General features: G+C 37.7%; 3 protein-coding genes and 1 pseudogene across 3 annotated transcripts; 3 read left to right on the top strand and 1 right to left on the bottom strand.

The window, feature by feature from the left end:
* The first annotated feature begins 2,575 nt into the window (after nt 1-2,575).
* On the top strand, nt 2,576-6,628 carry LOC113303604 (syntaxin-32-like). The gene is made up of 5 exons (XM_026552646.1): nt 2,576-3,217; nt 4,413-4,663; nt 4,774-4,949; nt 5,215-5,424; nt 6,224-6,628. Exons 1-5 carry the CDS (start codon nt 2,977-2,979, stop codon nt 6,381-6,383), a joined length of 1,038 nt encoding a protein of 345 aa, XP_026408431.1. The 5' UTR covers nt 2,576-2,976; the 3' UTR covers nt 6,384-6,628.
* A 453-nt stretch (nt 6,629-7,081) lies between these two features.
* On the top strand, nt 7,082-8,438 carry LOC113306784. The gene is made up of 3 exons (XM_026555706.1): nt 7,082-7,945; nt 8,041-8,097; nt 8,193-8,438. Exons 1-3 carry the CDS (start codon nt 7,111-7,113, stop codon nt 8,243-8,245), a joined length of 945 nt encoding a protein of 314 aa, XP_026411491.1. The 5' UTR covers nt 7,082-7,110; the 3' UTR covers nt 8,246-8,438.
* A 413-nt stretch (nt 8,439-8,851) lies between these two features.
* On the top strand, nt 8,852-11,713 carry LOC113303602 (annotated as a pseudogene).
* Nucleotides 11,714-12,042: 329 nt separating this feature from the next.
* On the bottom strand, nt 12,043-13,070 carry LOC113303601 (chlorophyll a-b binding protein of LHCII type 1-like). The gene has a single exon (XM_026552645.1). It carries the CDS (start codon nt 12,987-12,989, stop codon nt 12,174-12,176), a length of 816 nt encoding a protein of 271 aa, XP_026408430.1. The 5' UTR covers nt 12,990-13,070; the 3' UTR covers nt 12,043-12,173.
* Between the last annotated feature and the right edge of the window lie 1,462 nt (nt 13,071-14,532).

The following is a 14,532-nucleotide window of genomic DNA, read 5'->3' as shown; positions in this document are numbered from 1 at the left end:
CTGAATTGTGAAGTTTGCTAGCTTTATATACTGCAAACATATTTCAATCGTTGATCTTTGATCTAACGGGAAATCAAATATGATTTTCTGTAAGAGAAAGATTAGTATCAAAATTCTTCATTTAGGTTGCAACAACTCTTAGGCTGTAAAGGACGTCAGCTAAGGGAATCAATTACGTAAATCCTTGCGAGGTTCTAGAGACGTAAAGAGCGCGACTGTAACTGAATCACTTGGAGGGTGGATTCATTCTCAACTATATTCTAGTCCAAAATCTGATGGTAGGCTAGTGTCTGTAGCGTCTTAATATAGTTTTGTGTTCAAATCTGGACGAGGTCCCGGGGTTTTTCTGCTATCGCGGTTTCCCCATTAGAAAAAGTTTTGGTGTCTTGTGTTTTCCCTTTTCTCATTATATTGTTCATCTTTATAATTGGATTTACATAGGTAATATGTATTCAACCTTAGTAGATTCGTCCATATTATTTATGATCGATTAAGAGACTCGTTCTTGTAGAATTTGTATCTTGAAAGATAGATAACAAGTTTCATATTTGGCATAATTCGATTGGATCATTTGGATACTACTAAATTGATCTTAGATATTTATTTTTGGGATCGTCCAAGTACTCTTCTTAACAATCAGATTCACAGACTTTATTGTCTAGACTCTTGATTGAGAAGAGATAGAGATATAAACTTTATATACATATTGTTAAGGATCATTAAGTTGGTCTACTTTTTTTCCATACACATTGCAGAACGAAAAAGCCGAAGGTGTACTTAGTACCCTCTCTTTTTCATAGAGAATAATAAAATAAACATATAATGTTTAATAATATTTCTAAAATCGGTGGCGGCATAAAAACTGCCCAACATCGCTAGTGTCAGTATAACTATTGTTAAGAGGCAAAGCCACTAGGCTCCTTCCGCCGCTTGGCAGATGGTCAATCATTTTCATGTTTTACCATAGTGGAAAAACGTGTCTATTCACCTGGTTAGAAATTTTTTGTTATTGAAACTAGCCTTAGGACGGTTCCTATGGAGGAGGCAAAGCCCTAAATTTGCTATTTTTGCACCCAATTGGGCATGGGAAAGTGGCAAATTTGGCACTTTGCCATGCCAGGTCCAGTCTCGATCGCTCGGTGTAATCTACACCGAATGATCAAGAGTCAACCTCCATCAGTGTACACTTGGCCGCACACTGCATCTCATCCAGCGGTCATCAATTCATCACCCTATAAATACAATATTCAATTTATTTTCAACTCACACCATTTCTTCAATCTTCATTCTTTCACTCCACAAACCCAATATGCCAGTTTGAGGTCGCAGATTTAACTTAGTTGAAGATGAGTGCATTTGCAGGAATTATGTTCTTGTTACATAAGATATGGTCAATGGTGCACAACAACAACAACTTACTGCATGTCAAAACATATTTCAAAGATTTTAAGAAGAAACATTGAACCTCAATAATGTAGATGCAAATTGTTTGTGTCATCATTTCCAAGTAATCAACATGGATGTGATCTTGTTTGTTGCTGCACTTATCAAAGGCAATCGAAACCGAGTAAATGGTTAAAACAAATTTGATGTGGAGCAAATGTGTCGAGTTGAATGGCGCAACAGAGTGGGATTTTTATTTTTCAATCCGATAGTTGTTATCAAATCTTGATAGTGTTCCCCAAATATGATGCATTTAATCAAAGATTTAAAGTTATTATCAAATCTTAATTAAGTTAAGTTTAATTTTAAGATATTAAACTAGTGCATCTTTTATTAAGTTTGATAATCTAATTTTCCAATTTTAATTTACATAAGTATCGTAACTCTTTCATAAATCTAGATAATAAGATATAAACTAGACATTGGTAACTTACAATAAAGACTTTAAAAATAAAAATCAGGGACAATATTCTTCATGTTGTTTATCTTCTTCATTTCACTAAACTTCCAATCAATGCGCTCACAAACGAAGTTTTCTTTGTTTATCTTCTTCTTTGCCTTCAAATTTTCCTTGCCTTGAACTTTTATTTGTCTTTTCTTAGTTGGAGGTATGATTTGGTTAGTATCCAAAACTTGTAGACTTCTTTGGTTTTTGCCTTGAACTTTTATATCTTACTAACAACAGCTTCAAGCACCGCTCCCCAAAATCAAGTTGGGTAGCCAAGTCTAGTTGGGATTCAAACACTTTGCCATTTAAATTATTTTGGAAGAAAAGATAGAAAATTTTGGGTAAAAATTTTGGTGTAAATTTTGTGTTTCAATTTCACATTTTTATAGCGATAGAGAATGGGCTGTTGGAGATTCAAAATCCACCGGACGGTAGAGAATACACCGTTAGCGGTTGGCACTAGACCACCAACGGTCGAGACTCGACCGCTTAATAATTTTTCCATAATGTCTCGGCCAGTTTGCCAGGTCACCAGGCATGGCATATGAGTGGGTTAGCCACCCCACAAGAACCGGCGTTAGTTGCCCGTCCATAAATATCCTTACCACAATGGTTAAATCTAACGGTGAAATCTGCTATTGTAGTTAAAGTCACAATGGGATTGTACACGCCATCACCTTGACAAGAAATCCTTGTATTTGAGAAATTAAAAAAAAAAAGAAACGGAGCCAATTTCTTCATCCTTGAGTTTTCCCTTCTTTTCTCAATTTCCAGCTGTAACTTAAAAAGTATCAATTAGTAATACAAAACAAATTTCTGATTTTATCATTCTCAATATCTCAGTTACCCCCTTCTTGAATTTGAAGGCAACATCAATAAAACTCCCCCCTAAATATCCAGATCCAGGGCTTTATCTTCACATCTCATCAAGTTTTGGTACTCTATTGCCGAATCCAGCGTAAATTTGGAGTAATTATTGGATTAGGGTTTTGGATCTGTTTATGTGATGCCAAATTCATCTTGATCCGGTAAAATTTGGGAATTTCAGATAGATATACATAAGTTTGGTTAAATTTAGGGTTAAAATGCCTGTAAAAAGTGCGCAGTCATCATATAGGGATCGAACACAAGAATTTTTGACAGTAACAGAGAGATTAAAGAAGAGTTATTCGCCAGGAGGACAAAATAATGTTCCAAGTAGTAGTAATTCAAGACCTGAAGGTCCTCGATCTGGAATTTCTATGCAATCTGAGTTTAATAAAAGAGCTTCTAAAATTGGTTATGGAATTCATCAGACTTCACAAAAGCTTGCAAAACTCGCTAAATGTAAGTATTAAGTGTTTACTTTTATCAAATATTACATTGAAAAATGTGGGTGTCTAACTTTTTTTTTATAATGGTGAAAGATTCATTAACATGATAATAATGGGTCTTGTACTATAGTTGGATAGTTTTTTCATTAGTTTTTGTAAGGCACACGAGTAGCATTGCTATTTTTATAAAGAGTAAGAGAAATTTCAAATTCACTACCGGAGGAACAAACTACACAAACTGGATTACTGGAAGTACCTGAAGCACTTATACTAGATAACACTGTGGATGTTCGTAAATACATGTTGGTAGTAGGTAGAAGTAGGGAAGCATTTGTAGGGGGATGGTTAGATATAGGATTGAGCTTCCTGCACACATTGTTGCTAAATGTTATGCTGTTTGTATATGGATCTCATTGTTTGCTAAAGGATATAGGATTGCAGATAATTTGTCCATCCTATAATATGTTACCCTACTGTAGTCTGAGTTATTGCTGGTTTGTTGGTATATTCGTTTGGTGAGATGGGAGATTGCATGCACTATTCTTTTGGGTACGCTAATTAGCAATGCTAATGTTTTTTAAATTCTTGTGTGGCAAAAATTTAGCCTGCTGTACATCACTAGATTATATAGCAGTATTGTTTTCCGCTTTGTTTTATAGTCCTACTTGTTGATCCACCAGTTTATGTGCCTAATGCTTTTGCCAAGAATTTGGTTGTTTAACTTATTTTATGTTGAAAGTAGGCTTTTCTGTGTGGATATATAGGAATTGATGTCTAAACAAAATGATTCAATACTGATGCAATTAGACATATTTCCGCTGTTTGACGTGTTATTTTAATGGATTAAGTTTTCGTCTCCGCTTAAAGAAAATCAAAATCTGCAAATACGATAAAATATTGAAGTTTCTCTAACGAGTCTATTCTGATGTATAAACTACTGCAATTGATGATGTCTGCCTCTACAATTTGATATTCTTGTTTGCAATGTGTATATATAACTGAAAACTGTTCTTTTCCTCTAGCACTATGCTTGTCAAAAACACATAATTTAAATATTATGGGATTCAAAGAATAATCGCACTCCTGAAGTTTAAGTTGCTGATTTGTTTGTAGCTATAAGCCTATAACCTAGAGCAAGGGCTCGCTTTGCTTCCACCCATTCTTTTGTTTTTGTCAATATACTCTGTTAACTCCAATTTACATTGCAGTGGCAAAGAGAACATCAGTTTTTGATGATCCAACTGTGGAGATCCAAGATTTAACAGCAGTTATAAAGCAGGACATCACTGCGTTGAACTCAGCAGTGGTAGACCTGCAGCTTGTATGTAACACCCAGAATGATAGTGGGAATATCTCCAAGGATACCACCAGTCACTCAACCACAGTTGTAGATAATCTGAAGAATCGCTTGATGAGTGCCACAAAAGAATTTAAAGAAGTCCTTACTATGCGGACAGAGGTAGGTCTATTATTGCTGTATTTCTTGTTTATCTGCTGTCATGTATATGATCCCAGTAGATCATACATATGATTCTGTCTCTGAAATTGGTTTTACGTTTTGTTACTCAGAACTTGAAAGTTCATGAAAGCAGAAGGCAGTTATTTTCTTCCACTGCTTCGAAGGAATCTACCAATCCTTTTGTACGACAACGTCCATTAGCTGGGAGGGGAGCTGCTAGTTCGTCCACTGCACCTCCTGCTCCATGGGCCAATGGACAAACTTCGTCATCCCAGTTATTTCCTAGGTATGAACATATTACTCTAAAGTTTTCTTATCCATGATATGTATATTATAGTATATTGGCCAATATAAAGAAGTCTAATTCTCTGATGTGAAAATCATTTACTAAATAACTATCCAGTACCAAGAAGTTTGTTTGTTTCATGTGATTGTCCCACTTCCTGCGAAGTTTTTCGCTGATGAACTATTAGTAGTGCATTCGTGTTGCAAAAAGTGTTCTGTACCTTTTTTTTCTTTTCTTATTTTTATTTTAATGGACATTCCTACAGGAAGCATAATGATGGAGAACCGTCGAAAGAAAACCAGCCATTGCTGCAGCAGCATCAACAACAACAGCAACAAATGGTTCCATTACAAGACAGCTACATGAATAGCAGAGCTGAAGCGCTTCAAAATGTTGAATCTACCATCCACGAGTTGGGTAACATCTTTCAACAACTGGCGACAATGGTGTCTCAGCAAGGGGAGTTGGCCATCAGGTTTGTTTCTGGCTCAAAATGTCTTTATTGTCTGTTACGTTCAGCTGTACAATTTATCCCTAGTACTTGGCACTTGCATATTCTAAATGCTAAGACACAGTTTTTAGAATGTTGAAGTTGTTGAGTTAATCTGTGCATTTTTGACAGTAGCATTGTAGCATTGCTTGTTAGATGACGTAGTAAACGCATGGAACACAAAAGTGGTGGTGTTAACAAGCAGCCAGTTGTTGGGTTCTTGTGTCTCAACTAAAAGTTCTGTAGTTTTGAAAACCACTTTAGAACCTTTGGATTTGAAAGATTTGAGATGAGATCAGAACATATGGTCAGGGTACATTCGTTTATAAATGAATACGCCATCTTGTTAGCAGAAAACGTTTTGTTTTATTATAGATTGATTGATTGGGAGCTAAAACATTCAAGCAGGCAATATAAATACTAGACCTCCAGAATGTTTCAACTATAAAATGGATCAGAAATCAACTATTGAAATGGAATTAGATATGACATTATCATATTTTGTATCAAATTTCTTCACAAGCATGACATTATCATATCTGAATTGTATATAGGATATGTTCGTTAAGAACCCTGTATGGTTATGTTTTTCTTACTGGTACTCGACGTTGAATTTGCTAACAACACATTGCATTACGTTCTTTGAGATCTGTGTCTGGGTGTCCTTAAATCTTTCTCCAGCAGGACTTGACAGTGAACTTTTTTTTCTTTGAGTTTTATGTTTCGGTATCTATTGTCCTGATCTCTTTACATAAACTAAATTATAAAATTTCTGATTTGTCAGGATCGATGAGAACATGGATGACACACTTGCAAATGTGGAAGGAGCGCAGGGAGCACTATTGAAGTATCTTAATGGGATCTCTTCCAACAGATGGCTGATGATCAAGATATTCTTTGTATTGATTGTATTCCTTATGATCTTCTTATTTTTTGTTGCATAGTAATCTTAGAAATTTACAGGAACTCAAAGTGAACCAAAATATGACCGACACTAATGCTTTTTCAATACATTTACCTTCCCATGAGTCTGTTTTGTTTTCTGTCGTTACTTCTTGAACTTTCTTGTAGCTGGCTCAGTTGAAGTTTAAGCATCTTCACGAGAATATGAATATTTTGTAATAGTATATATGTGTAGTGTGTAAAATTCTTTACACTTTATAAACGGGAAGCCTATTTCACTCATTTTCCTTAGATTGTCAAAAGTTGTCAAGTTTCCTTCTGTTGCATAGAACAACTGGTTAGATGTATGAACTATGGAATTTGAATCGATTAGATATAAATTTCTGTGTTAGTTCGTAGTTTCATTTGAATATTTGTTCAATTTGAGATTCAGATAATGGATACTCCCATTAGTCCAACAGTGTAGATGCGTCAAGCTTGAAGCCTAATATCTCTCACTTCCATTCCTTCCTAGTTTCCTGCTTAGTTTTAGAGGGAAAAGGGCGTTGAAACTGGGTTTTTTAAGTTAAAATAATGCAGCGGTGCTTAGTCAATGATTTTGATGCTGCCAGTTTGAAGCGTGTAACTTTACACTAAACAGTTTTGGTGTTGTTGCCTAATATTGAAGCAAAGAATACTATTTGGCATCAAAAAGCTCCATCCAATTGCTTCTCATGTCTCTTTATCTCTATGTAGCTAAGCAGCAAACCTTAACCTCACTTCACTCTCATGTCCCAGCCAATGTCTATTCTTAGTTTCATTCTACTCTCAATCTTACTAACAAGAGCAGTTTCAGCTAATTTTGCTCACACGAACAACACTTGTAGATCTTTCTGTGGAAACCTAACAGTAGACTACCCATTTGCTACCCGGTCAGGTTGTGGCCACTTTGGCTACCGCGACCTCCTCTTCTGTGTAAACGATGTCCTCATGTTTCACATTACTTCGGGTTCTTACCGTGTCTTGGAGATTGATTACGCCTTCCAGACACTTACACTCAGCGATCCAGCTATGTCAACTTGCAATAGAATTTTACGAGATGGAAAAGGAAACGGTTTCGAAGTAGAATCATGGCGAATTCCTTACTTAAATCCAGCACCAGATAATATTTTCATGTTACTAGGATGTCATGCGCAATCTCCACTTTTCCAAGGATTTCCCGAGAAACATTTACCATGTCGAAATGTATCGAGTATGGGTTGCGAAGCATATCAGGCATGTCCTGCGTGGACTTCATCTAGTTCTTATAAAAGCGAGAGAAATACAATTTATGGTTTGAGTCCACCAGACTGTTGCTCGGTTTCATTCGAATCGATTCGATCTATAAATCTTACTAGACTGAAATGTCAAGGGTACAGCAGCGCCTATAGTCTTGCCCCTATACATGTTTCTACTACTCCAAATTCATGGTCGTACGGGATACGCGTGATTTATTCTGTTCCAGGTGATTTTTCATTTTGTCGATCGTGTGAAGCTACTGGTGGTACTTGTGGTTATGATGCTGATGCTGTTAGAGATTTGTGCTACTGTGGTAGTTGGAATTCTACTTCCAACTGTGATAAAGGTCAATAACATCAATTCTTTCTTTAAATGGTAATGAGGACTGATAGGCCGTAACAATTTGGTGTTCACCATTGCTTTTACTTTTGTATGGTGCAGGTAGTAATATTAGCTCAGGAGGCAGACAGTTGTTGCCATCACTGGGTTCTAAAGCAGGTGCTTTTACAGTTGTCTTCAGTTAGCTGTCTGCTACTATTGTTGATATCTTATATAGAAATGTCTGACAAACGACATTTTTCTTCTTTTGACAGGGTTATGGACTTGCTTAATAATATGGACGGCTATTTGGCAAATTTCAACATAAAGTCTAAGTCAGCAGATTTTATGCTCGACATTGGCACTACCATAGATTTCCTTGATTTCTCTTCCACTAGTTTGGTCCGGAGCAGTCATTTTTGGCTTGAATTTTCATTTTCTATTGTATTTTTGGGTGAGGGCAGTAAATATAAGATGACAATTGAGTTGTTTCATGTGTACACATTAAAATTTATGCTTCAAAAAAAATAAAAATAAAAAACCAAGTAGTTTCAAAGTGGACGTGGGAGGATTGTAATTCACCAAGAGATAGTTCACTGGTCGCATAAAACAACTGGTTAGATGCATGATACAACGAATGAAATAGAATTCCTTCAGATCCGGGAATTCTACTTCACTTGTTTCATAGGCAACAGGGCTGCATAATGAAGAAATTCATGCTCATCCTTTCCGCTTCCGCAAATGCATTATCAAATGCATCATTCAATAATACACCAGAAAGAACAACAGCACACGGTTCCTAATCAGACGGAAATACCCTCTGATACTGTCCGTAGTTGTTTGACAACGGGGCACTGAGTGAGGGTAGTAATGTCATATTTTTATATATACTTCCATTACTGCTCTGATGAATGACCAAAAAGAGCAACAAAAATTGAAAACATCCCTTTCTGAATATGCAAAACCAGTTCCCACAGTTTCCTGATTAAGCTTCCAAATCATATTTATCGCACTAAGTACTCCTTCTGTAAAGATGAAAGTTCAATCAGCTCGTTCAATACCACAAGTTCATTCAAAACTTCTCATTCATCATCATCATCACATTCAGAGCTTCATCTGTAGTTGGATATTGATAATGATGATGAAGAAGAAGATAAAGGAAGATTCAGTGGGTATATACTAATGTGCGATTAGGGAGCAATTCAAGTTAGAGGAATGCAAAAACAAGCTGGGGACTTCTATAATGACCTAAATCTAAAATGGAGCTTATAGAAGATTGATTAAAAACTATAAAGTGAGGTAATTCTTTACAAATACATAAGATTTGAATTGATTTAATTTTAATTTCAGTATTTGTTGGTAGTTTCTTTGTTCAATTTGAGTTCAGATAATGGATACTCCTATTAGTCCAGCAGTAGAAATGCGTGGAATCTAAAATCTTGAATTTCCAGTCTTTCCTAGTTTCCTGCTTATTTTTTGAACCTATCAAGGCCTAAGCTTCTTCTTGCAATGTAATAAGCTCACTTTTAACTGTCTATACTATACATATAGGATTTGTTGCATTACTTTTTCTTTTTCTAAAACCTCTTTGGAAAGGAAAGGAATAATAGCAATTTTCATAGTTTCATTTTTACATTTTAAAGGATTCCATTTTAAAAGGAAAAGAAAGAAGAAAGAAAAAGCATTTGGAATGATTTAAGCCTCACTCAATTAGACATGTTACTATATTAAAGAAGTGCCTGCAAAAGGAATTCATACCCAGTCTTTTGTCTCCTTTTCCCCACTCATTGTTAGATTATTGAACTACTGGCCTGTCTTTGTTGAACATGGCACTACTAGTATCGGATTATGTAAGAATACTTCAATCCTTTCACTGGTATTTATTAGAGCTACTGCCTATCCTTAATCAAATCATTATTAACATCAGTACTATTCTCATCAATCGAACATGTCCTCCTCAATATCACTGTCTGAAATTAGTGGTCACGAAGTTGAGCAACTTCATCATGAAAGCAGCAGCAGCAGATGCAATAGTAAATGGGTAATCGATGTGAAAGGAAAGCTAGAAAAGATGGATACATCAAATGAGGTGGATCACTGGAAGAAGAATTGCATCTACCAGATACCGGCATGCGTCAAAGATCTGAACAAGAAAGCTTACAAGCCGCAAGCGGTGTCTTCAGTCCCTATCACCATGGAGAAGAGCACTTGGTTCAGATGGAGGAACACAAGCACAGAGCGCTACTCCATTTCCTCAAGAGATCTAACAAACCCATTGAGTCTTACATGGACGCCCTTAATCGAGTTGGTAAGCACCTCGTCGACTCTTATGATTGGCTTGACCTCAAGTGGCTCAAACAACGTAATGATAATGATGAAGCAAATGATGACCATGATCCGTACGGCAACTACAACGACCAATTCTTGCAGCTCATGATGCTGGATGGCTGCTTCATGCTCGAAGTTTTACGAACTGCCACGGGAACCACTGACGATTATGCTTTCAATGACCCAATCTTTAGTTACCATGGTAAGCTTTATATAATGCCTTACATAAGGAGGGATATGCTCATGCTCCAAAACCAACTCCCAATGCTTCTTTTGGACACCCTACTTGCTGTTGAAACTGGTGGAGCAGGAGGTACTACTACTGGTGGCAAACCAAAGGTAAGTAATATTGTCATTACAACACATATGCCTCTTAATTTCTGCTATTCATTTCTCATTTCTAATAGATTTCAATTATTGACCTACAAACAGAACGAGGAGTTCCTAAACAGGATCATATCCAAGTTCTGTTCCCCAACCACACCCATCCACAGCTTGGGAAAATGTCTACATGTACTTGACGTGTACAGGAAGAACCTGCTTCAAGAGCCACGGAAGAAACATCATCAAACACGTCTTAAGAGTACAAGTGAGTACACTGAAAGTAGTGGCGATATCATCCGTTCAGCAATGGAGCTTTACGAGGCTGGAATACGGTTTAAGACTAGTAAGACCACGAGTCTGAAGGACATCTCATTTCGCGGTGGAGTTCTCCGACTCCCGTTGATTGTGGTGGATGACACTACTGAATCTACTTTTCTTAACCTGATGGCCTACGAGAGGTTCGATGTAGGGGAAGGAAATGAGGTTACTGCTTACATCTTCTTTATGGACAACATCATTGATTCGGCCAAGGATGTTAGTCTCCTACACTCCAGTGGGATAATACAGAATGCAGTTGGGAGTGACAAGGCAGTTGCAAAACTGTTCAACGAGCTGTCCAAGGATGTGACGCTTGATCCTGATAGTAGTCTAGACAAGGTGCACAAGAAGGTGAATGACTACTGCAAGAAGAAGTGGAATGAATGGCGTGCTAACCTGATTCATACCTACTTTAGGAGCCCGTGGGCCATTCTTTCCGTTGTTGCGGCTCTTTTCCTAATGGCACTCACCGTCGCTCAGACCTTCTATTCTGTTTATGGCTATTACAAGCCTAGAAACTAACAGGTACTAACTAATTCTTTTCTACTTCAAAGCGAGTGAAGACTTTGTTATTGTGCCAACTGTGTCTTGTTTCGTTGTTCCTATTGGCAAGCATTGTTTATGTCTGTGTTTTAGAGTAGGCTTCTTTTGGTAGCTGGGTTGTAAAGAAGCATCTTGAAGACCCTGTTTGTAGTAAGGGATATGACAGTCCTTTTTTACTTTTTGTGATTCTTTGCCTGCTGGTCAAAAGTATAAAAAGAATGATTACAAAAGAGTACTTCTGATTAAGCATGCTATACAACCAGTCCCAGGAGATTTCTTCTTCTTTTTGTTTTACCCCAGCAGTGGTGTTGATGTCAGAGATGATTTCCTCCCATCTCAGTTTAGTTATATGTAAATTTGGTAATTTGGCAGACCAGAAACGTAGAACTTGTTCAGCAAAAACATAACAGATTCAGCTGGATTCTATAGGCAAATGATACTTGAAATTTATGAGAAAAATGTGCCTGCCTGAGTGCCTGTACACTTTTAGAATGCTTAGTTGCACTAAATTGTGCACCAAATTCTTGTTAGCAGGCACTAGAATAACTGGGTCTAAGCCAGAAGAAAAACCAAAAAACTACTAGTGACGAGAAGAATACAGAACACAGAAGATTCACAATTGGCACAAACAAAGTCTTCATTAGCTTTCAAAAAATTTACAAACAATCACGAACTCACTAAATAATTCACATCTCTCCATCAGTTTTCAATAATCTAATCAGACAATCTCATACAAAATTTCTTCACTTGCCGGGTGCGAAGTTAGTGGCGTAATTCCAAGCATTGTTGCTAACGGGATCGGCAAGGTGATCGGCCAAATTTTCCAAAGGTCCCTTACCAGTCACAATTGCTTGAACAAAGAATCCAAACATTGAGAACATTGCTAATCTCCCGTTCTTGATCTCTTTTACCTTCAGTTCAGCAAAAGCCTCTGGATCGTCAGCAAGACCAAGAGGGTCAAAACTACCACCTGGGTAAAGTGGGTCGACAACCTCTCCTAGTGGACCACCAGCAACACGGTAGCCTTCAACTGCACCCATCAAGATAACTTGTGTTGCCCAGATAGCTAGAATACTCTGAGCATGAACCAAACTTGAGTTACCCAAGTAGTCCAATCCGCCTTCGCTGAAAATCTGCGAACCGGCTTTGAACCATACAGCTTCGCCGAATTTAACACCGTTACGGGAAAGCAATTCAGGGAAGACACAACCAAGAGCTCCAAGCATGGCCCATCTGCAGTGAATGACTTCTAGCTCACGGTTTTTGGAGAAGGTTTCAGGGTCAGCAGAAAGCCCGGCGGTATCCCAACCATAATCACCTGGGAATTCACCAGTGAGGTATGATGGAGACTCACCGGAGAAGGGACCCAAGTACTTAACACGGTCGGCACCGTACCATGGGCTGCCGGAGGATACAGATTTGGTTGGCTTTGCTGTCTTTGGTGCTGTCTTCTTTTGGAAGAGCATAGTGATCCTTCCTTCACCAATGACATCTGGTGAAAGCTTCACTGCTTTCCCAGCAAGAGAGGGAGAAGAGAGAGCCATAGTTGAAGCAGCCATTGAGAAGAAGGGTAGTGAGTTGCAGTAGAAAGAAGTATGAGAAGGTTAATTTGGTTGTGTGATTGACGAAGCTGCTGGCCTTGGGTTTTATACTTGGGCAGCAGTGGTAAAGATAAGATGGGAGAGATAAAAAATACAAGTAAGTTATCTTCGGGGAGTATCTCTATCTTTCTTCTCATTGGTTAACAAGGTTCTCAGAATCCCATTTGGCTCTGCAAGTTGAGTGCTGTTGTAGTAATTCAATTTGCGGTAAATACGGATTCGATGCTCGGACTTGAAAAGATTTTTAAAACAAAAATATATACACAATATGTCACAAGATCAAGAGGAACCAGGACTCAGGATTCCAATGTGTTTCATATTCAAGTGGCTCAGAAAATAATTCTAGGCGATTATAGCTCAAAATAAAACAAGTATTAACTCTATCTTTGCCAAATTAGATTCCATAAAATATTACTTGTATATGATAAGCATGGAACATCAAGAATCCCTAGGACTAAGCATGTCCATCAAACAAAATCACAAGTAATTAATTGAAATCATAAATCAATTAAATCGGTGCAAAAAGTGAATTAAAATATTTAAATAACCACATGGCTGAAAAACAGCTTCCTCCATCATCCCAGTATTGGGGTTAGCTACTCATAATAATCATGTTCTTAAAATACATACTTGATGCTCAAAATATGATTAAAAGAGTGAAAAATATAATACAGTGAAACTACGACCCTCTTTAAGCGTCCAGAGAAGAACGATAGAATACCACTGCTGTAAAAACGATACCTCACGGCTGCTGTTGACGCTGCTGTTTTAAGACCCTCGGATGCTAGTCGTTGACACTGTTGATAAACGACTGTCTATGCTGGTGTGTTCTTCGTGTTCTTCGAGCTTTGTTAATGGCAGCAGCAGCAGCAGCAGGTACAATTCCTGCAACTCCTCCTGCGCCTCTCTGCTGGCCTCCCAATCGACCCCTAACTCTTGATAAAACTTTCTCTCACTTCCCACCAGCCTTTATATACCAATAGGGTCCAAATAACTCGATTAAATCCGAGTTTATCTCCCTTTTTTCTTCACGTGCAGTTGAGAGAGAAATCTCTTTTCTGTTGCTTTGTACGCGTCTTCTGGCAATTTCTTACGCTCCAAAATTCTCCTAATCCTTAAACAAGACTAGATACACTTTACTTCAACGTAAAACTCTCCCAGAATCTCTAAATATATTTGAAAACTTCACAGAGAACACATATTCTGTTTGGACTTTGATCGCTTCTCACGGCCATTCCAGCCCAATTCGATCAGCCCAATCACTTGCATAGGGTCTGTTTAGGTCTAACAGGATTATCCCAACTGATTTCCGGTGTTTAATCGCATTAAAACTCCTCCAATAATCGAACCAAAATCTGCCAGACGATGCATGCATTTTCCCGCCAAAATTTGCTTTTAAATTTGAGAAGTTGACCTCCCCTTATCTGTGGCTGGTCTCCCTTTAGCAGCTGCCTGGAAATGGGTCACCCCTTAGTAATTAGGTTACCCCTTATCCAAAATC

The sequence above is a fragment of the Papaver somniferum genome, chromosome 8 (genome assembly GCF_003573695.1).
Source record: "Papaver somniferum cultivar HN1 chromosome 8, ASM357369v1, whole genome shotgun sequence".
Taxonomy (NCBI): domain Eukaryota; kingdom Viridiplantae; phylum Streptophyta; class Magnoliopsida; order Ranunculales; family Papaveraceae; genus Papaver; species Papaver somniferum.
The sequence above is the reverse complement of the archived record's forward strand: the minus strand, read 5'-3'. Positions and strand labels throughout refer to the sequence as shown.

Excerpts from the sequence above, each read along its gene's own strand:
- LOC113303604 (XM_026552646.1), top strand. The coding sequence starts at position 2,977 with ATGCCTGTAAAAAGTGCGCAGTCATCATATAGGGATCGAACACAAGAA. Across the intron at positions 4,664-4,773 it reads TCCTTACTATGCGGACAGAG|AACTTGAAAGTTCATGAAAG; the intron begins GTAGGTCTATTA and ends TTTGTTACTCAG. Across the intron at positions 5,425-6,223 it reads CAAGGGGAGTTGGCCATCAG|GATCGATGAGAACATGGATG; the intron begins GTTTGTTTCTGG and ends CTGATTTGTCAG.
- LOC113306784 (XM_026555706.1), top strand. The coding sequence starts at position 7,111 with ATGTCCCAGCCAATGTCTATTCTTAGTTTCATTCTACTCTCAATCTTA. Across the intron at positions 7,946-8,040 it reads TACTTCCAACTGTGATAAAG|GTAGTAATATTAGCTCAGGA; the intron begins GTCAATAACATC and ends TGTATGGTGCAG. Across the intron at positions 8,098-8,192 it reads ATCACTGGGTTCTAAAGCAG|GGTTATGGACTTGCTTAATA; the intron begins GTGCTTTTACAG and ends TTCTTTTGACAG.
- LOC113303601 (XM_026552645.1), bottom strand. The coding sequence starts at position 12,989 with ATGGCTGCTTCAACTATGGCTCTCTCTTCTCCCTCTCTTGCTGGGAAA.